General features: G+C 36.1%; 3 protein-coding genes across 5 annotated transcripts; 2 read left to right on the top strand and 1 right to left on the bottom strand.

Annotated features, from left to right (window-relative positions):
- The first annotated feature begins 199 nt into the window (after positions 1-199).
- Positions 200-1,523, top strand: LOC111805332 (EG45-like domain containing protein 2). Of its 2 annotated transcripts, XM_023690361.1 has the most exons (4): positions 200-480; positions 574-880; positions 1,080-1,125; positions 1,278-1,523. In XM_023690361.1, exons 1-3 carry the CDS (start codon positions 342-344, stop codon positions 1,084-1,086), a joined length of 453 nt encoding a protein of 150 aa, XP_023546129.1. In that variant the 5' UTR covers positions 200-341; the 3' UTR covers positions 1,087-1,125; positions 1,278-1,523. The 2 variants fall into 2 exon arrangements, with proteins under 2 accessions (XP_023546129.1, XP_023546128.1); XM_023690360.1 differs by lacking the exon at positions 1,278-1,523 and having other exon boundaries at positions 1,080-1,256.
- A 628-nt stretch (positions 1,524-2,151) lies between these two features.
- Positions 2,152-5,555, bottom strand: LOC111805333. 2 transcript variants are annotated; one of them, XM_023690363.1, is made up of 5 exons: positions 5,408-5,555; positions 5,235-5,311; positions 5,048-5,138; positions 2,550-2,629; positions 2,152-2,243 (listed from the first exon to the last, which is right to left on the bottom strand). In XM_023690363.1, exons 1-4 carry the CDS (start codon positions 5,434-5,436, stop codon positions 2,599-2,601), a joined length of 228 nt encoding a protein of 75 aa, XP_023546131.1. In that variant the 5' UTR covers positions 5,437-5,555; the 3' UTR covers positions 2,152-2,243; positions 2,550-2,598. The 2 variants fall into 2 exon arrangements, with proteins under 2 accessions (XP_023546131.1, XP_023546130.1); XM_023690362.1 differs by lacking the exon at positions 2,152-2,243 and having other exon boundaries at positions 2,392-2,629.
- Positions 5,556-15,891: 10,336 nt separating this feature from the next.
- On the top strand, positions 15,892-18,871 carry LOC111805330 (cytochrome P450 734A1-like). Its single transcript, XM_023690357.1, has 5 exons — positions 15,892-16,153; positions 16,690-16,913; positions 17,299-17,543; positions 17,634-17,997; positions 18,107-18,871. The coding sequence occupies exons 1-5, from the start codon at positions 15,892-15,894 to the stop codon at positions 18,563-18,565; spliced, it is 1,554 nt and encodes a 517-aa protein (XP_023546125.1). The 3' UTR covers positions 18,566-18,871.
- Positions 18,872-21,512: the final 2,641 nt, after the last annotated feature.

Genomic DNA, 21,512 nt, shown 5'->3' with positions numbered 1-21,512 from the left:
TGACTTTTTGGTTGCCTAAGTACTTATCTCTATGCAATAAATGTACATTTCATTTTTTTTTTTTTTTTAATAATTGTATTAGGTCTTTGTTTAAACAAGAATGAAATTCTTATTTTTCAATATATTTTTTAGAATATTTACAAAAAAAAAAGAAAAAAAGAAAAAAAAATGTNAAAAAAAAAAAAAAAAAAAAAAAAAAAAAAAAAAAAAAGATTCAATCACACGAACAACAAAACCCAATTCCAGATCTCGAAAACCTGTTTGACTTTCAAATCCCCAATTTTTTAAAATTGGATTCCACTGAAAACCAATCTTTCAATCCCTTAATTCTCCTGGAAAACATGTTCATATCAAGACCTCAAAACAATCCCCTCCAATGGCGGCGCCTCTGCTTCTTCCTCTTCCTCTTCCTCTCCCACCTTCTCCATTTCTCCCAAGCCGATCTCGGCACCGCTTCCAGATACCCCCCGCCCTATTCCCGTAAGAACCCCCGCTTCGATTTCCAACACCAAGTTCCGGTTTTTTGAAATTTCGGGATTCTGACTTTTGTTTGTTTGTTTCCGTTTGTTGCAGCGACGGAGTGTTTTGGTGGGGATTTGACTCAGTTTCCGACCAGCAACCTCTTCGCGGCGGCCGGAGACGGAGTTTGGGAGAACGGAGCAGCGTGTGGGAGACAGTATTTTGTTAGGTGTTTCAGTGCGTCAGACCCGGAAGCCTGTGTGCCTGATCAGACTATTCAGATTACGATCGTCGATTACGCTCCGTCGATCGTTTCAGTTCCGACGGCGACCGGAACTACGATGATTCTGTCGACGACGGCGTATAATTCCATTGTTAATACCTCCGCGACTGTCAATTTCGTCACCGTTGAATTCCTGCAGTAATTTTCTCCACTCTGAATTTTTTTTATTCCTTTTAATAATTTTTTACTTGGGTTGACTTATAATTACAGTGTCTCAAAAATAATTTTTTTATTTACTTAATAAATCTTTTATATAAAATTATTAATCCAAAGATTTAAGTATTTTTTAAATATTTAAAAAGTTATTTCAAACATTGGTTCTTGGTTGTTGATGCAGGGTATGATGGGTAAAGGTTTGGAGAGACTGGGATTGCTACCAAATTGTGAGTGAAATTAATGCAAATTCTTGTATTTTAAATTGTAATATCCATGCTCGAATAATAATTATAAATAGTATCATTCTTTTCGTATTATTGCGGATTATGAACTAAACAGTGATGGATGCTTCTCGTAAGTTTTTCACGGTTTTCTTTAGGAGGATTTTCGGGTCGAGTTGGTGCAAAAAAAGATGATTCGTTGGCATGGGGGATAGGATTAAATATGCTCGAGACCGGTTTCGTTCACTTTTCCTTCTATATTTGGGTTCAGGTAGATTGGACCGGTAAAATTAGACCAAATAACAACAATCAATTAGGTTAGATACGCTTAAATACTTTTATCAATGTAGCTAAGCCAATAGTCATATTCGATATATATTCAACTTGGTCGGGAAGAGCCTATTGTTACAAGAATCTCTTTTTATGTTAGCAGGAGGGGGCAGACTTTCCTATGGTAGTCCCGCTATAGCCTCTAAACATCAATCCCGTCATCTTTCTTTGGCTAAGCTAGTCATGTTAGCTTCATATAAGAACCTTTAAAAAAAGGATAAGAAGACACCCGTCATTCAGCTCGACCCCCACAAACGACCAAATTTAGAAACAACTCGAAAATCCACGAACTAAAAATGTTATATATATATATATGGAAAAATGTTGAAATAGGTAATTTTGTGGAATAGAAATTAACTATTATTATGATATCTTTTTTTGGGTATAATTACAAATTTAAAAAGCCAACCAATTCATCGCTTCATTTTCACCTTCCTTCCTCTCCCCGAAAAAGATGACCACCAATCTACTCGTCTTCCGCCCCATCGGACTCCGACCATCTGCCAGCGCCGGCACCGGTCACCGGAAACCAGATCCCCAGCGCCATTACAAGCCCTGGTGGAAACCTTGCCCGCCGAACAAAATCACCGAGGGCGCGCAGCCAGATCCTAATTCGGATTCGAATTCGAATTCGAATTCGGCAGAGAAGGCAGCAGGGAATCGATTCTCTCCCGGTGGCTTAACGGCAGAGAAAGCGAGGCAACTCCGAATTATGACGTCGAAAACCGATTGTTTTCATGACGGAATGTACCATTCGGGTGTCGCATCTCGTCTGGCTTCGGATTTCTCAAACACTAAGAATGACACCGGAAAATAGATTAAGAGGAAGGGGAAGAAGAATGTGAGATTCCGGTACCGGTGATTCAACGGATACCCCATCTTATAATCTCTCACATTCTTTCTTCATCTTTATAATAAGATGTAATTATTAAAAGTGGAATATGATGAACATATCTATTTCGAGTAATTCTTATTAAATAACGAATCAGATCATAAAATATTAAATTTTGCCATTCAAATTTAATACATACTCGTAAAATTATACTCATTGTTACAGTAATAATAATAAGAAGAAAAGTAAAGGCATTAAAAAAACTCACAGCATCATCATGATCATGATCATGAGCATGTGGAGATGGGGAATTGAGTTCACTTGCTCTCAGCATCATAGATATCACTTCTGAACATACCCATCAAGGAACACAACACAATTATGAAATAAAACAAACAAAAATGATGTTTATACTCAACAATACAATGCTGAAAGGAACCGAATCGAAAATCGGACTGGACCTTGGTCAGTACGGTTCTCAGTTTTGATCAAAGAAAACCGACCTTTCTTTCTCAAATTCAACCCTTCTCCTTCCTCTCGAGTATTTCATTGTCTCATTTAGTATTCATAGTCACTGTTCACTACATAGTGTCATGATCATACTTGTCTAAAGCGTGTTGCCTAAGGTTGCACAACGGTTGTCCTGGTCATGCTTGTATAGGATGTGTTGTCCATGACTGCATGCTTGTTCCAAACCCCCTTTACTTGCTTCAATGTTAGATAGGCCTTTACTATATGAGAGTGTATGACCGGTTACCAAAATCATGTCTACACATGACAGGGTTAAAATGACCCAAAATGTACTATAAGGGATGTGACTAGTTGTCAATTTCCTACTCAGGTTATATGCTATCAAAGTCGTTGTTCCCTACTCACTTTTAGCTTAAAACATTGTGTACAACGTATGACCTCGCTCACGTTTTCCAAAATATTTCTCTCAAACATGACTCAAGACTCGAGCATACGCCAATATGGTCCGCAAAGTCTGAATTTCACACGGTTGACTTGTTCACTGGATTAGAACAAGTGTTGCACAATCGCTATCCCGCTACTGCAAAAGTGCGATTGTGACACGTAGCTCCTCCATGATGTCACCACGACATTGGAAAGCTAAAATCGACATCAACCTTATTTTCATTTTGATCTCTCTAACGACAATCAGGTCTCTTTTCTGTGAAAACGAACCAGGTGGGGACGGGTCGATTTTGCATGAAACCCGACCTGAGCCAACCCACTTATACAAACCCTTTTAACTTTTGGAATAGGAAAATGTGAGTTTCATATTCTCATACCTTCAGCTAATTGAGCTACTCTCAAACCTCCCATGGTTGGTGCGCAGCTCGTTTCAGGATGTTACCCTGACAATAAGCAACGGCCATTAGTGTAACAGCCCAAGCCCATCGCTAGCCGATATTGTAAATATTGTTCTCTTTGGGCTTTCCCTTTCGCGCTTAACCTTAAGGTTGGGACAGGTTCCACACCCTTAACAAATGCTTCGTTCCCCTCTCCAACCGATGTGGGATCTCACAATCCACCCTCCTATAGAGCCCAACATCCTCACCGGCACTCTTTCCTCTCTCTAATCGACGTGAGATCTCAAAATCCACCCCCCTTTGGGGCTCAACGACCTTGCTGGTACAACGCCCGGTGACTGGCTCTGATACTATTTGTAACAACTCAAGCCCACTGCTATCAGATATTGTCTTCTTTGGGCTTTCCCCTTCGGAGTTTCCCTCAAGATTTTTAAAACGCGTCTGCTAGGGAGAGGTTTCCATACCCATATAAAAATGTTTCGTTTCCCTCTCCAACTGAGGTGTGATCTCACAATTGAAATCACTAGCTTCTCTTGAGACCTATGAACACACCTCAGGAGCCATCAAAGCCTTGATCCCTGTACAATCATTTGTACACTAGATCAACAACATTCAGAAACCCAACAAATTTCACTCATGAAGTCACAAAGAAAAACTCCATAATTAAACACTAACCTCCCTTTATATATATCCACGAATGTCCGAGCCAAATTGTACACACCTCTACTATACTTACGAGACAACTATTTGTGTCAGGAACCACGAATCTCCACAATAGTATGATATTGTCCACTTTGAGCATAAGCTCTCATAATTTTGCTTTTGGTTTCCCCAAAAGGCCGGGACTCTTCTCCCAACAATCCTCCTCTCAAACAAAGTACACCATAGTGTCTCCCCTGAGACCTATGGAGTCCACAACCAGCCTCTCCCCTTAATCGAGATTCGACTCCTTCTCTGAAGCCCTCTAACACAGTACACCCCTTTGTTCAACACTTAGAGTCACTTTTGACTACACCTTCGAGGCTCACAACTGTTTTATTCGACACTTGCGGACTCTATATTGACATGGCTAAGCCATGACTATGATACCAAGTTCGAAACTACGACTCTCCACAATGGTATGATATTTTCCACTTTGAGCATAAGCTCTCATAGCTTTACTTTTGGTTTCCCAGAAATGCCTCATACCAACGAAGATATATTCCTTACTTATAAACCCATAATCAACCCGACGTGGGACTCTTCTCCCAATAATTCTCAACGGTTTGACCCGACTACACCTCTATTAAAATACCATAACAATTCTCAAACAAAGAAGACACACGTTTAAGAAACAGCGGATGCAGATCATCAACAAATGAACAGAGAAGCATGAAAATCCCAAGATTCAAGAACTGGCATTCAATATGATATGATCAATGATTAAAGCAGATATAAGGGTTTAAAAGGATACACCAAGTAAAAGCCATGGGCAAAAGCACCAGCCAAAACCGCCGTGAACAGCCGATCCCTCATAACAGGGTTCTTCCGCAGAGCAATTCTGACTGAAAATCAAATATAGAATCTCGTTCGAACAAAACCCAGATGGAAAATCATTACAAAATCTGGAAAAAATGAAAACCCCAGAGGATTAAACTTACTGAGAGGAAGAACAGGAGCATAAACCAGAGGAACCAAGAACTTGATTGGAGCTGATCGCTTCTTCGGAACAGCCTCCCTTTTCAGCACAAAAGAATCAGATGGGAGATTCAGAAAATCAACGCTAATGGGAATTAAAATGAATCGAACACAGAAGAATGTTTCGAGGACTGACCGAGAATTGGAATCGAAGGGCGCGGCCATGGCGGAGGCGGAGGCGGAACCGGCGGCTGTCGATTTGATGGCGGGCGGCGGCTATTAGAAAATTAACTTCACCCTCAGCACACTGGAATCGAAACTGGTAATTAGTTTCGTTTCATCGACGATCCNTTTTTTTTTTTTTTTTTTTTTTTTTTTTTTAATTAATAAAAAATAAAAAATTTGAAAGTGTGAACATATTAAAGTTTTAAAACTTTTTTAGCCTAATGTTTTTAAGCACTTGAATTACAAGTATTTGAACTTAGCGTTCGAAGAAAATGAGTATGTATCAATATCGATCATAGTTGTAAGCAAGAAAATCGTAAATTATCAATATCGATCATAGTTGTAAGTAAGAAAATCGTAAATTACAATTACACTGTCTCTAGTTAGTAATCATCCATCAACAATATATGTGATACAAGTAATTGAGGGATATATGAATAAATCAAGACAACATGTGAATGAGAGCGATTCCGATGATAAGATGATTAAGAAAGACTTAAAAGAATTGAAAGTCGATTCCTAAACCAACAAGGTGCATTTTCCTTATCAGTGGATTAATGATAGGAACGCTATGATCAAGCGTGCTTTGTGTTACAATTAAACTCTTACGGCAGCGGGACAACGATTGTGCGACACTTGTTTTAACCTAATGAACAAGTTAGCCATGAGAAATTCGAATTTTGCGGACAACGTCGGTATAAGCTCGAGCTTTGAGTCACGTTTGCGAGTATTGTTTTAGAAAACGTGAGTGAGGAAATACAGTTGAAAATAATTTGAGAGGATTGGAGAAACAATTGTTGAAAGAAAGTTTGAAAGTCGTTATATGGCTATAAGCAAAAATAGAACATCACAGCTTAAATATCGTATAACTCGGGTAGAAAGAATTGACAACTAGTCGCATTTCCGTATAGTACATTTTGGGACATTCTAGTCGTGACGGGTGTAGACATGATTTTGGTGACCAGTCATATACTCTCGTATTGACACAACATGAAATAGTAATATCTATTGAAGATGAAAGCATGTAAAACATGTTTGGAACGGGCATGCAGCCATGAACAATACATCCTGAACAAGCATTATCGAGACAACCGATATACGTCCATAGACAACACGTTACTCAACTTTTGGGTTTACCTCCAAATCCCCTGACCAATACCTCCCCCCACTCTCATTATCATCTTCCTTAGCCCATCAAAGCCCCATTCTTTCTCTTTTCTTACAATTGTAGGACTTGTCCTTGTCGGTGTCGGCTTCAACCGTCATCCCAAAGCTTCTAGCTTTTTTGTTATGCCCACTAAATTGTCGGACAAGGCTTTGATTTATCCTAAAAAGATCCTATCCAAATGGTTGGGATGCCACCCAAACCCTAAACTCTCTCCTGTATAAATCTCAAAACTTACGATTATGTACCTATCAGATCTTATTTTAACGTTTATACAACATGTTAACTATATTAATTAAGAATTATGTGATCGTAGGACGGGATCCAAATAGGGTTAGATCGTTTGGTAACAAAAGCTTTATTACAAGCACGGTTTACAATAAAATTATTTAACACGAGCGAGACCTAACGCTGTTCTTGAGCTATACATGTTTACAATATGTTGGATGGATCCAAAAAGGACAGTGCCCAAAAACCTAGAGGGTGGAGATGTCAGCTCATTACCCTAACAAAAGTAAAAGGTCCCAAAGTGAGAGAGAGTGAATGAAATGGAAGCTTTTTAAGGGCAAAATGAGTGGTTTTCAGTGTCGGTTGGTGGTGGTGGCTGCAGCCAATGGTAGTGGCGTTGGACAATCTTTGGGGTGTGCCCTAAAAATGATGTCCTAAAAATGATGTCCCATAGTCCTTCAAGTGGGCCTCAGAGTCCTTTCAAGTGGGCCTCGTTTGTTTTACGATATGGTCACGTTTCCTATTTCTCGTTTATTAAGAGTAAAGACCATCTCCACAAATCAACATGAGTTCTTCCAACATGTTTTATCCTCACTCACATGAATCTTAGAGAAATTCTATATTAGGTGACTTTCGAGGAATTTTTCTAAGTAAAGAAAAGTGAATTTTATTAGTATAGGTAGTGACTTTCAATTCTTTTATGTTTGTCTTAGTCATCCTAGTTTTAACGTTGCTCTTATTTAGATGTGATCTCGGTTGATTCATGTACTCTTCCTTTACTCACGTATCACACTTATAGTTTGGAATTGGTAAAGCTTTAGTAACAGCTCAAGCCCACTGCTAGCACATATGGTCTTCTTTGTGCTTTCCCTTTCAAAAACGCGTATTCTAAGGAAAGGTTTCACACATTTATAAAGAAGATTTCGTTCTCCTCTCCAACCGATGTGGGATCTCACAGCTTCTCTCCATGACTGAGTAGAGTATCATCCTTCGGTTTGTGTTATGTATTTTCATAGGCCATGTTGAGCCCTTTTTTGCTTGAAGATTGGGACTTATCAAGGAAAACAAGCCATCATGGGTATTTTCATACAAAACCCACAAAATTTTATGAGGGAAATCATATCTTAAAGGGAAAAAGAAGAGGAGAAGTTAATGGTAGGGCAAGGAAACATGATGATAAGAGAAAGAACAATTGAATGAAGGTTGTAATATCATGTTGTGGAAGGAGATAGCATGTGGGAAGGCATAAACTAGAGGATATCAAGCACTTGTCACTCTCCATACCTTATATCAACTATTGCTGATGCTAACTCAACGATGGCCTTTTGTGTTCATACTTCCATTTCTCATCAAAACGAGATATTCAGCTCACGAGTCTAGAAAATTTGAGGTCGTATAGCTTGAAATTGAATAGTTTTTATATATGGATAGGTACGTATGTTTCTTTTTCACGAAGATTGAGAGACGTTATTTCTCGTAAGGACCTGACTTAAATGAGATAGAGGAGATCGAGTGGAGACCATGATAGAGAATACGATCCCCCTCTCTAACCCTTTTTCTTACGTATTGTTTTAGGTACAAAATAAAAAACTCGGGCTAAACGTTGTAATTTAAACCATGATTAGGTTAGATTTGAGAGAGAGGTGGAAAAGGGGAGAGCTTTCTTTTTGTCTGCTTAGGCCAAACATTAAAGAGGATAATGTTTGAAGGAAGTGTTGAGCTTTTGTGTGTCCCTCCAATGATTTGGTTGGTCACTCCTATGTTTCTTTACCTTTTTTTTTTTGTCTGTCGTTTTTTTTTATTTTTTTATTAACATATTCACGTAGTGGATAAGACACTAAATACACGGCTGGTCCAAACACGAGACAAGGAGGTTTATGTTTTAAACTAGGATTTGGATTTGACACCTGATACCCTCGACATATTCCTGTAACATGTTTTATAGTCTACTTGTCTTTAAGTGCTTCTAAAACGGAAAATTATCCCCATAAACCATTATAAATTCTTTCAGCATGATTTGTTCTCACTCACAAGGGTAAGATAACTCCTAGATAAGTACGTTTAATCTTGAAGTTCTTAGGGTTAAAACACCAAGTTAAATTGAGTGCATTGGTCGGTAATTTAAATACTTACTTAAAAAAAATATGAAGATTTTCTAGGGTCGGTAAGCCTAACAAAGAATTAGGGTTGTTTCATTTGTGTAAGACTCGAAGAGCTATCAAATCAAGATAAACTGAGCACGTTAATTGCATATGATCGGAGAAGTTTCCTTCTTACCTCGTGTGCTTCATACATTCAGTGTTTCGTTTTTCTCGCTTGCTTCAGTTATAGCTCTGAATGGGGTATAAGGTGCCGTTAGATCGTCTCTCTTACAATTCACCCGTTATATCAACGTTTAATTCATGAACTTATAAAAATTTAGACGTAAGAACGTATCCGTTATCGTGATTGAGAGGTAAAAAAGAATANAAAAAAAAAAAAAAAAAAAAAAAAAAAAAAAAAAAAAAGGGATGATGGTGGCAGTGAAACCTCATTAGAAAAGATGGGTTTTAACTGAAAAAGTGAAAAAAGGCATAAAAAGTACAGATTCTTCGCTTTCCTCATCATATTCTCTCTTTATATTTATATAACTTTTCTGCCAAATCTCAGAGGTTGTTATCTTTGTACTCAAAAACCTCACCTGATTCCTTCTCCTTTTTAGATTCTTTCCTTTTTCTTTTTTTTTTTTTTTTCAAAAATTAAAATTAGAATTTTTACCCAAAAAAAAAAGGTAACGTTTTTGTTTTATACTCTCGTTTTTAAGTATAACAGAGATAATGATTCGTTTCTTATGTCGATGTCGAATTCATAGACATATCACGACAAATTTCAAATCCTGTATTGAATCTTTGTCATATATACCTTGCTGTCTTTACCTTTTTTAAAAGGGTTTCGATGCATATCTATTACCTTTTGTGCAAAATCTCGAACCCTTCGAAGACGTCTCGTGTCTACACTCCTTCAAGGAGGGGGACCAGCCTCGTCACTGACACATAGTCCAGTGTCTGGCTCTGATGCTATTTGTAACAGCCCAAACCCTTGTCCTCTTTCGAGTTTCCGCTCAAGGGTTTAAAATAGGTCTAATAGGTAACTGTTTCCACATCCTTATAAACCGTGTTTCGTTCTAATGTGGACTCTCACTGAGAGTCGTTGATGAAAAATGGACGGTGGAGATTTGTTGGGGGGAATTTTTGTGGTTGATTCAAAGATTTGACAATTGGCTGCAAACATTAAAAAAAGACAGTGTTTGCAGGTGTGAAGTAGTTGTCACAGACATGGGGAAAAAATTCCAAAAATAAAACAAAAATATTCCATTGGGAAATTCTCAATGTTATGTTGTGGTGATTGATGTAACCATACAATGAGAAAAGATGATGGATTTTTGTGGCAGAATGAGTGAAAGTGGAGTTCAATTAGCTTACTCTACCTACATCATCATATGTTTCTATCAAAGTTGTTCAAATTAATTTTCAAATCTATTGCCCTACTTCTTGTACCTCATTTCCTAGGTTTCTCGATCAAAACCTTAAAACGTTCAAGCAATGTGTTTTGTTGTTGGTGTTCTTTTCGATCTCTATACGTTTCATCGCTCCTATATGTATCTGATAGCGTTACTGTGAGATCCCACATCAGTTGAAGATGGGAACGACACATTCCTTGTAAGAGGGTAGAAATCTTTCTCTAAGAGACGTGTTTTAAAATCGTGAGTCTGATAGTGATATGTAATGGGTCGAAATGGATAATATCTACTCGCGGTGGACTTGAATTGTTACAAATGGTATCAAAGCTAGTCATCAGTTGGTGTGGCAACGAGGACGTTGAGCCCACAAGGAGTGTGGATAGTGAAATCTCTCACATTAGTTCGAGAAGAAAACGAAACATTTTTTACACGGGTATAGAAACATCTCTGGGACACTCAAAATAAGACAAATGCGCATTTCCTCTCTGAATCGAGAGGTATCAGATCGAAGTAACATCAGTCATGTATTCTAATTTCAGTGATTTACGGGAGAACAAAGTGGATTGTTGAGCCAATTCTAGCATGAGAGGACCCATGAGACAGAACACTGTTGGATGCATTCCTTCGATAGCAGGGCTTCTGCCCATCTCAATTGATCAGTCTTCAGTCAGTAATCTCGTACTCTCGACCGGCTCGAACCACTACGTTATCCATGTTCTGGCTCATTCGTATACTCATCCTATTCATGCCACAAGAACCTGTAGACGCGTTTTAAAACAGTGAAACTGATGGTGATACGTAATGAGCTAAAGCGAACAAAAGAGTTGTTTAGTGGCACAAAGAAAAAAACATAACGAAAAGATCCATATTGGTCTGTAGAGAGACCCGAGCTAATTAGACCTAAAAAATGAATATTTTTTACAACTATAAAGGCTCACGAGAATGAAAATTAAATAAATTATGCTATAATACATGCTCGAAATAAGGATAACCCTTATTTATTTATATATCTTGCCATCAAATTGTTGCATATAACATTGAAAATAATAGTTGGCCCTAGTTCAACCCTATAATCATATATATATATATACACTAGGCACATGCACTTGTCTTTTTTTTTTTGCCCTTACAAATTATGTACATTTGTAATTTGTTTGTGCCTCCAAATTTTAGGGTTTGTGTTTTCTTAATATTCCACACAAATGTATGACCAAACATATTGGTGGGTCCCAACCCATTAATTTTCACGGTGCCTNCGAAAAAAAAAAAGAAAAAGTGGGGTTTTGAAAATGAATGAGCTAATCATTCCTAGATAGAACATGAAAGAAATTATGTGGGAAAGTTGGAATTTATTTCTTCTCAATCATTCCCTAAACAAACATACAAATATAATCACAAGGGAGATTCTTATTTTCATAATAATCTAGAGAATATACACTACGAGAATTTGAGTTGTCGATCTAGGGTATATGCCCTAATCGGTTAAAACGGTTTTGCTCATAATCCATGAAGAGGAAATCATGATATCGAGAGAAAGAGTTGGAGCTCGATGCACCCGATTCTTCCTGCTCGATTCCATCCATATTCTGCCTTGAATCAATAGGATTAAAATTCTCGAATCATATTCTAATGAATCCACTGAAAAAGAAACAAAGAGTTGGAGCTCGATGAGCCCAATTCTTCCTTCTCGATTCCATCTATATTCTACCTTCAATTAGAATAATTTGAAATTCTCGAATCACAATGCTAAAAGAAAAAGTTGGAGCTCGATGCACCTAAACCCTGAATCATCCTGTCCTCGACTAAACCCTGAATCATCCTGTCCTCGACTTATAAGTTAATAGTTAATACAAAATTCTATTTTTATGAAAAAAAATAAATAAATATTAAAGTCAAACATTTTAATATCTATCNCTCACGGTTTTAAAACGCGTCTGTTAGAGAGAGGTTTCCACACTCTTATAAAAAAAGGTTTTGTTCCTCGATGCGGGATATCGCAATCCACTCCCTTGGAGCCAAGTGTCCTCGCTAGAACATCATCCTATATCTAGCTCTGATACTATTTGTACCAGCCAAAGCCCATCGCTGACAAATCTTGTCCGCTTTGGTCTGTTACGTATCGTTATCAGCCTCACAATTTTAAAACGTATTTGCTAGGGAGAGGTTTCTACACTTTTATAAGAAATGATTGATTCCCCTCTCTAACCATTGTGGGATCTTAGAGATAAACTCGACTACACAGGTCTACTTAAAATCTCGAGCTTAATTTTGATTGAAATGCAAGAAGTCGATTCGATTATAAGCTAGAACAAAATACTTCGAAAGTATATGAACGTTAAAACGAAGTAAGGAGCAGCACAAATGTAGAGATCGGGGAATTCAAAGCATATGTTATATGGGATTTGTGAAAAGTGAGAAAGGTAAGAAATTGGGCACACACAACTATGGGTAATATGTTTAATTTACTATAGGAGGCACATTAGGGGCATAAGGTCCCAAGATGTCTTGGGATTATTAGGACAAGATTAGGGATAGATGCCTTTGTGTGGGGTACCCCAATGTTGGGTCAACTACATAGCCTATTTCCCCACCTAAGCCATACAAACAAACCCTAAGACTAGACAGCCTTGTTCCCATGTGCTCAAATTTAAGAGCAACATTCCAAAACGACAACCTCCTTTGTGCCTCTCTTTCTCTCTCCCTCTCTTAAAAAAACATCTTTTTTTGAGAAGAGAAGCTAAATTTTTATATAAACACTACTCGGGTTTCGAACAATAAGAAGTATCTCTAAGCTTTATTGTTAAAAAATTGCAATATCATCATTGATCTTTCATAAACGTTTCAAAACTACCCTTAAAGTATAAAGGGTAGTGACCCCAGTGTTGATGGTGGGGTAGTGACCCAAGTCAAATATTGGGACCCCGAACAATGTCATATCATTTCAGGTCACTGCTATACTCAATTTAGGTCTCAATTTTCATCCAACGTTCTAAGATTTTTATTTTAATGATAGTTTTGAAACATTTATGAAAGGTCGATTCCATTAACTAATAATCTTTACACTTCTACATGTGCAATGACGTGAATAATTTGATTTATAATATGTCCGAAATGTATGCCTTTAATATTAAATTACGAAAAAAAAAAAGAAAAAGTGGGGTTTTGAAAATGAATGAGCTAATCATTCCTAGATAGAACATGAAAGAAATTATGTGGGAAAGTTGGAATTTATTTCTTCTCAATCATTCCCTAAACAAACATACAAATATAATCACAAGGGAGATTCTTATTTTCATAATAATCTAGAGAATATACACTACGAGAATTTGAGTTGTCGATCTAGGGTATATGCCCTAATCGGTTAAAACGGTTTTGCTCATAATCCATGAAGAGGAAATCATGATATCGAGAGAAAGAGTTGGAGCTCGATGCACCCGATTCTTCCTGCTCGATTCCATCCATATTCTGCCTTGAATCAATAGGATTAAAATTCTCGAATCATATTCTAATGAATCCACTGAAAAAGAAACAAAGAGTTGGAGCTCGATGAGCCCAATTCTTCCTTCTCGATTCCATCTATATTCTACCTTCAATTAGAATAATTTGAAATTCTCGAATCACAATGCTAAAAGAAAAAGTTGGAGCTCGATGCACCTAAACCCTGAATCATCCTGTCCTCGACTAAACCCTGAATCATCCTGTCCTCGACTTATAAGTTAATAGTTAATACAAAATTCTATTTTTATGAAAAAAAATAAATAAATATTAAAGTCAAACATTTTAATATCTATCCCTAATTTAAGAAATTATTTATATATATATATATATATATAATATGTTAATTAAATAAATATACATATATTAACTGTTAATTGATCATGCCCAACAATTGCTTCCCCTAATTAATTTCAATAAAGTCAATTGAAATAAAATAATTAATAATTAAATTCATCGATAATATCCTTGTTTTAAGGTCCAAAAAAATGGTTAATTATTATTATAATTAATTAATTAATTAATTAAAAACAGCATGAAGAAGATCCTAATTAGGTATGTGAATCAAAATAAACAACTCATGCTGATCTGTCATCTCCAATCATTCCTTAAAAAACACCTCAAAAATTAAAAATAAAAATAAAATAAATAAATAACCCTTGAGAAATTAATTAATTACAAAATGTCCACAAAAATTAGAAAAATTAAAATTCGGATCCCTCTCTTTCTCTTATATTTATTTTTTTCTTTGGGAAACTGAAATAATTAATTGCATTTATTCCAAAATAAAATACCATAATACAAAATGGGGCACGTTTTTTAATTAGAATGTCCTACCTTAATATAATATTCTTTAATTAACTAATAAATATATTTAGAGATAAATATTTGCATTTATTTAATTACTTTGTTATTAATTATTTTGTACGTTTGACCTGAGTTGGATCCACATCAAGAGAGAATATATTTATTATGAGGTGACAAAAAAATTAATTACTAAATATTATATTATTAGTTATTTAAATTTAAATTAATATAAAGGAAAATTTTGTCTTTAATATGATATTATATGAAGGTTCTATTTCCCACCATTTAAATTTTATATTTGAACTATAATTTTTTTCCCATTTTTAATTTAACAAAATAAAAATAATATATTGTATTTAAATATTTAAAAAATATATAAATAAAAAATGGAGCTTAAATAGCTCAGAAATTTTGAACCCATGTCTTTTTTAAATTACCAAACAATTAAACATAAAATTGAGAGTATTAAAAATAAAAATTAATATTGTAATATTAAAAAATAAAAAAAAAATGAAAATAATTTAAGTTATAATTCAATCCAATAAATAATTTAAAAATTATAATTTAATCCAAAAAAATGCTATACACAACATCTTACCACATACACACATATATATATATTTTAAGAAGAAGATAAGCTCTATTAGGCACCAATTTAAGAATATCTCTTGACCCATTAATTTCTCTNAAAAAAAAAAAAAAAAAAAAAAAAAAAACTCTAGTCGAGTTCGGTTGAAATAAATGAAATTTTATGAATTAGAATGGTCAATTGATTCTCCTGGGTGGGTTGACCTTTAATAGACTCCGTTCTCCGGAGCCCTCGACACTCTAGTCACTTTTGACTATACCTTCAATGTTCACAATTCTTTATTCGATATTGGAGGATTATATTGACATGAATAAGTTTAAGACATGACTCTGATACTGCTAAGAGTCACGACTCTCAACAATAGTATGATATTGTCCACTTTAAAGTCTTGTAGTTTTAGTCTGTACTTTTTCAAAAGACTTTATACTAATGGAGATAGTGAGAGTGGGACTTAGTTGAAGAATGTACCATAAAATTAAAGATTTATAGGTACCCTTTGGTGGTTGACCCTTAGCATTCCAATGGCGGCCCCTACGGCGGTGGCCTTGCTTTCTCTCTCATAAAATTCTCTCTCCTGAGTTGGGTGTGTGTTGGAGTATTTAAGACCCAAACCCAAACCCACAAAGCTACTAACCATTCAGGAATTCCCCAAACGCTCCCAACCAAACAAAAATGGTGGCCTGGATTTTGTGTTCCTGCTTGTTTCTACTGCTTTTAAGGGCGGCGGTGGTTCTGTGGTGGCGGCCGAGGAAAATAGAACACCATTTCTGCCGCCAAGGAATCAGAGGCCCTCCCTACCGTTTCTTCATCGGAAATGTTAAGGAAATTGTCGGAATGATGATTAAAGCTTCCTCCGATCATTCTTTTCCTAATTCTTCTCATAATATTCTTCCTCGTGTTCTTCCTTTCTATCATCACTGGAAGAAGATTTACGGTATTTTCTCTCTCCTCCCTCTCTCTCTCTCTCTAGATTTTTAATTTTCAATTTTCCCACTTTTTTGGCAAAATTTTTACTACCCATTTGCTTGTTTTGTGTTTTTTGTCTGAAAATTAACTACTTCCCTTAAAAGATGCTCTTTTTTCCATAAAAATTCATTGCCCATTAGCTATTTTACCCCATCTCCCTCTCCTAAACTTTGATCTTTACTGTACAAAGGTAAGGAATCACGAATCTCCACAGTGGTACGATATTGTCTACTTTAAGCATAAGTTTTCGTGACTTTGCTTTTGATTGTTACAACCGGACTCGTACTAATAGAGATGTGTTTCTTACATATAAATTCATGATCATGTGGGATCCTGCCCAATGATCCACGATATCTCTTTTGCCACCCATCTTCTAAAATTGAAAACTTTAGTATTTGAAGAACATAATATAGAGATTTGAAGCTTTTTTTTTTTCTTTTTTTTTGTATGGATCGTGGAGAAAAGAAGTTGAGAATAATGGTTTGTGTGTTTTGTGGTGAAAAGGGTCAAAATTTCTAGTGTGGTTCGGGCCAACGGTGAGATTGGCAGTGTCTGATCCAGACCTGATTCGAGAAATCTTCACATCAAAATCAGAATTGTGCGAGAAAAACGAACCTCACCCACTCGTTAAACAGCTTGAAGGCGATGGCCTCCTCAGCCTCAAAGGCCAAAAATGGGCTCTTCATCGCAAGATCATCTCTCCCTCTTTCCACATGGACAACCTCAAAGTATTCTCTCTCTCTCTCTCTCTCTCTCTCTATATATATATATATATATATATATATAGATTGTTTTTTCTAATGGGGTTTAAAAAAAATGATCTTTTTCTTATGGGTTTCTTTTATTTTCAAATGGGGCTTCAAAAAAGATGAATTTTCTCTTATGGGTCTCTTTTATTTTCAAATGGGGTTTAAAAAAAATCATTTTTTTCTTATGGGTTTCGTTTATTTTCAAATGGGGCTTCAAAAAAGATGAATTTTCTCTAATGGGTTTCTTTTATTTTCAAATGGGGTTTCAAAAAAATAATTTTTTTCTTATGGGTTTCGTTTATTTTGAAATGGGGTTTCAAAAAAGATGAATTTTTTCTTATGGGGTCCTATGTTTTTGGATTAGTTGTTGATTCCAGTGATGGCAAAAAGTGTTGTGGAAATGTTGGAGAAATGGTCGGCAATGTCAGCAGATTCCGGCGAGGTGGAAATTGAAGTGTCGGAATGGTTCCAAACCCTAACGGAAGATGTCATCACTAGAACCGCCTTTGGCTCAAGCTATGAAGATGGAAAAGCCATTTTTCGCTTACAAGCTCAACAAATGATCCTTGCTTCTCAAGCCTTTGACAAAGTTTACATCCCTGGTTACAGGTACACTATCCCCGATTCGATTCGATCAACAATGTCGTTATGAATTCATTCAAATGTTATCTTATCTAACGCTAACTTTATCGTGATTAGATTCTTACCCACGAGAACGAACGTGAATTCGTGGCGATTGGATAGAGAAATAAGAAAATCGTTGATGAAATTGATCGATCGACGACACGAGAATTCGATCGAGTCGAGCTCGAAGGATTTATTAGGGTTGATGATTCGAGCATCCAAGTCTTCTCCTTCATCTACAATCACTGTTAATGACATTGTTGAAGAGTGCAAGGGGTTTTTCTTTGCTGGCAAACAGACCACATCTAATTTGCTGACGTGGACAATGATCCTCATGGCAATGCACCCACAATGGCAGATACAGGCACGTGATGAGGTACTAAGGGTGTGTGGGGCACGTGACGTACCCTCCAAAGATGATGTTACAAAGCTCAAAACGGTATGCTTTATTATATGTATTCATATTAGGACAAAATATATTGTCTCCTTTTTTTTCTTTTTTGTTAAAATTATATGATATATTTAGTTGTTGTCGGATCGATGTGCAGTTGAGTATGATTATCAACGAATCCTTACGGTTATATCCACCGACAGTGGCAACTATTCGACAAGCGAAAGCTGATGTGGAGTTTGGTGGTTACATGATTCCACGTGGCACTGAGCTATTGATTCCAATTTTGGCTGTTCATCATGATCAAACGATATGGGGCAATGATGTGAACGAGTTCAATCCAGGACGGTTTGCAGAAGGTGTGGCAAAGGCAGCCAATCATCGGGTTGGATTCATTCCATTTGGGCTTGGAGCTCGGACATGTATAGGCCAAAACTTGGCTCTATTGCAAGCAAAATTAGCTCTCGCACTCATTCTTCAAAAGTTCTCTTTTCGATTGGGTCCCTCTTATCAACACTCACCAGCAGTTCAGATGTTACTTTATCCACGATATGGTGCACCTATTATCTTCCAGAAGTTATCCACTTCATTGCTCCATCAAGATCAACGGTCATGATCATGCCACATCGAAAATATCGTCCTACCTAGTGAAATGTCCAAACTACCCTCGAACCCTTTTGACATATTATTGCAACAAATGCATCCCAAACTAACCTCCCTTCAAGCCTTTTGGCTTCTTTTTTTTTTTCCCCTAAAAAAGATTGCCCTAACCTTCTTCATTGTAACTCTATTGGCATGTAAACTTGTGTTTTTGGCTTAGGAATGTAGAGAGACTAACAACTTAGGGTAAATGAAGATCCCTTGTGTACCCCCTTCTCTCGTTTCTCTCTCGTGTATATGTAATGTATATTCTTTTCATCTATTTCTACGCTTCTTTTTGTATATGATCGTGATCTTGTTTCTCGCTTAATCAAGTGCTTAATCCGAGTAGAGTTACTTTCGGTGGATAAACAGGAGAGAGAAACGAGTGTTAGTGAGGACGTTAGGCCCCAAAAGGAGGCAGATTGTGAGAACGAAACATTCTTTAAAGGGTGTGGAAACCTCTCCTTAGCAAATCCGTTTTATAAATCTTGAGGGAAAGTCTAAAGAAGACAATATCGACTAGCGGTGGTGGACTTGAATTGTTACAGTTACCATTTCAAATATCGAAAACTGATCTTGTGATGAAGTATGACACCAAAATTTTTGGCATTACCAATGCAAAGATGTGAGAGGTTGCTTATTTTGAAGGTTGAGAATTGAATAATTAAGAATTGAGAAACCCCATGAAAGAAAAAGAGAGTTTAAAAGCAAAGGAATTGTTGATGATTGGGTGTTGGTTTGGGCAAGCACAAGAGCACCCTTCCATGATCCACAAATGAAGGCCAAGCTCTCATTTCAATGCCTTCACCAATAAGGATTAAAGAAACAAAAGATAGGGACTTTGGGAAATGGGTATCAATTTTCTTTTGGTGATATCTACTTTCCACATCCTTGTGTTCCCAATTTCTCACCAAAATTCTACAATCTCCAATGATAATACTATAAAAGCACTTTGCTTTCTTGTGCTTTTCTACTTTTTGTCACCATATCAAGAGGCATTGTTGGTTGTTTTTCTAAAAAATTCAAACTTTTTCTTTTCAAATCGATTCTTTTAACGGTTTAACACCTTCTGAGAATAGGTTTAAGAAAAGGGTTAATCAAACGTTTTTAATAAAAGAAAAAACCCGAAACAAAACGAGCTTTTAAAGTGTGACGTTTGAATAAATGAGTAAATGAATGAAACGAGATCATATTCGAATCAGAATGATCATGACGATACATTAACGTAACACATCTTCTATGAAAATCTCATTTTGAAGTAACTTTACGTGGGTAATGACAAATTTTGTTAAAATGACTCGTGTTTGTCGGTCGTGTTTCTGTGGTATCTTGAAGAGAAAAGCTATGATCTTTAAGCTCGTTTTTTATACTCGAAACTCAAGTGTGTGCGCTTGCTAATTTAATTTTGGTTAAAGGAATCAATAGCATGTGAGTCTTAATTATGGCTATAATTATTTTCATTCTCTCTAAACAATTCTTATTATTCTCTCTCAAAATATTATTCTTCCTTATCACATCACTATACTCATTTTGAAATTTGAGCTAAAAGAGAAACCAAAACCATTATTATCACATGCAAAGTGATTTGGATAATAATAATTCCCGAGTAATTAATATCATTTTCTTTTGTGCACGAACGAACTAACACCACATCTGATTGAAAATAGTTTTGAAGATAGTTAAGTCACTACTTATATTAACGACGAATATTTTCTTTTTCTGTAACTCAGTCATAAGAACTTCAATCGTATTGGTTTGTGGCCTGTGATCGTATCTTCTTTTTCGATGATCCAACATAAGAACTTCAAAGTTAATCGTGTTTGGTTCGGAGCGATCTAGGTTCCCTGTTCGGGATTATGGGCATAGTCTTCACTCTTAGAAGGAATTCAAGACAAATAGGTAGCGTGATCATGTCGTAGAGGAATGTGAAGGTGATCAGGGGACGGAATTAATAAATTAACTATAAAATTGATGTAGTTTGATTTGATTTTAATTGATTATTAGAAGGCTTCTCCATGACTCATGGGTTTGTGTAAGTTGGCATGCTTCCACATTAATATCAAAGCCTTTGTCTCCTCCACCTGCACTACAAGACAAGATCAACATTCTAATATTCCTTATTTTAATTTAGTCTTGAAAGAAAAGGAGATGAGCTGGTTGATGCCTGGCCTTCATTACACCAAACACACCTTCATTTACTTCAAATTAATGCAAATCTCACTCATTATATTATAAACAATAAGGTTTTTTCTTTTGTTTTTTTTGAGAATTCTTAGTCTTATGTTATGAGCTCAAAATTCTTGGGTTTGTTTCATGAAATGAGAGAAAAGATATGTTTTGATACGGAGACGATGAGTAGGTTCATGCGATTGTTACTCGATTTCTTATTTGTACCATCTGAACACATAACTATTTCATTTGTTGATTTTGATCTTAGTGGAACTATGTCGATAAAATTTATTTTTCATTTTGATAATTGCAAAGGTAGAAGATCGAGCTATTGACGTTTGGAATAATAACGGATGTTTTATAGGTGAAAATAGTGTTTACTAGCTTTGTTTTTTAAATAAGATCATCAACCGGAAGTACCCAACCCAAACTATAAATGTTGAACTGTGGTTAGATTTTTTATTTTTTATTTTTTTTCCGACTTGGGTTGGATTGTATTTGTTTTAAACAAAAAATTCGAGTCAGTTTGGATGTGATTTGTGAATGTTTGATATTTGAGTTTTATGAAATTTTAGCTATTNAAAAAAAAAAAAAAAAAAAAAAAAAAAAAAAAAAAAAAAAAAAAAAAACAACTCAACTCTGCTCGACTAGTTGGATTGGATGGTCAACTCTATTCAGGATTGTTCGGGTCAATAACAATTTCAAGTCGGTTCAAAAGATTTTTCCAACCAAACCTAACCCGTGTACGCCCG

The sequence above is a fragment of the Cucurbita pepo genome, chromosome LG11 (genome assembly GCF_002806865.2).
Source record: "Cucurbita pepo subsp. pepo cultivar mu-cu-16 chromosome LG11, ASM280686v2, whole genome shotgun sequence".
Lineage (NCBI taxonomy): Eukaryota > Viridiplantae > Streptophyta > Magnoliopsida > Cucurbitales > Cucurbitaceae > Cucurbita > Cucurbita pepo.
Note: the sequence above shows the minus strand (reverse complement) of the source record. Positions and strands in the feature narration are given on the sequence as shown.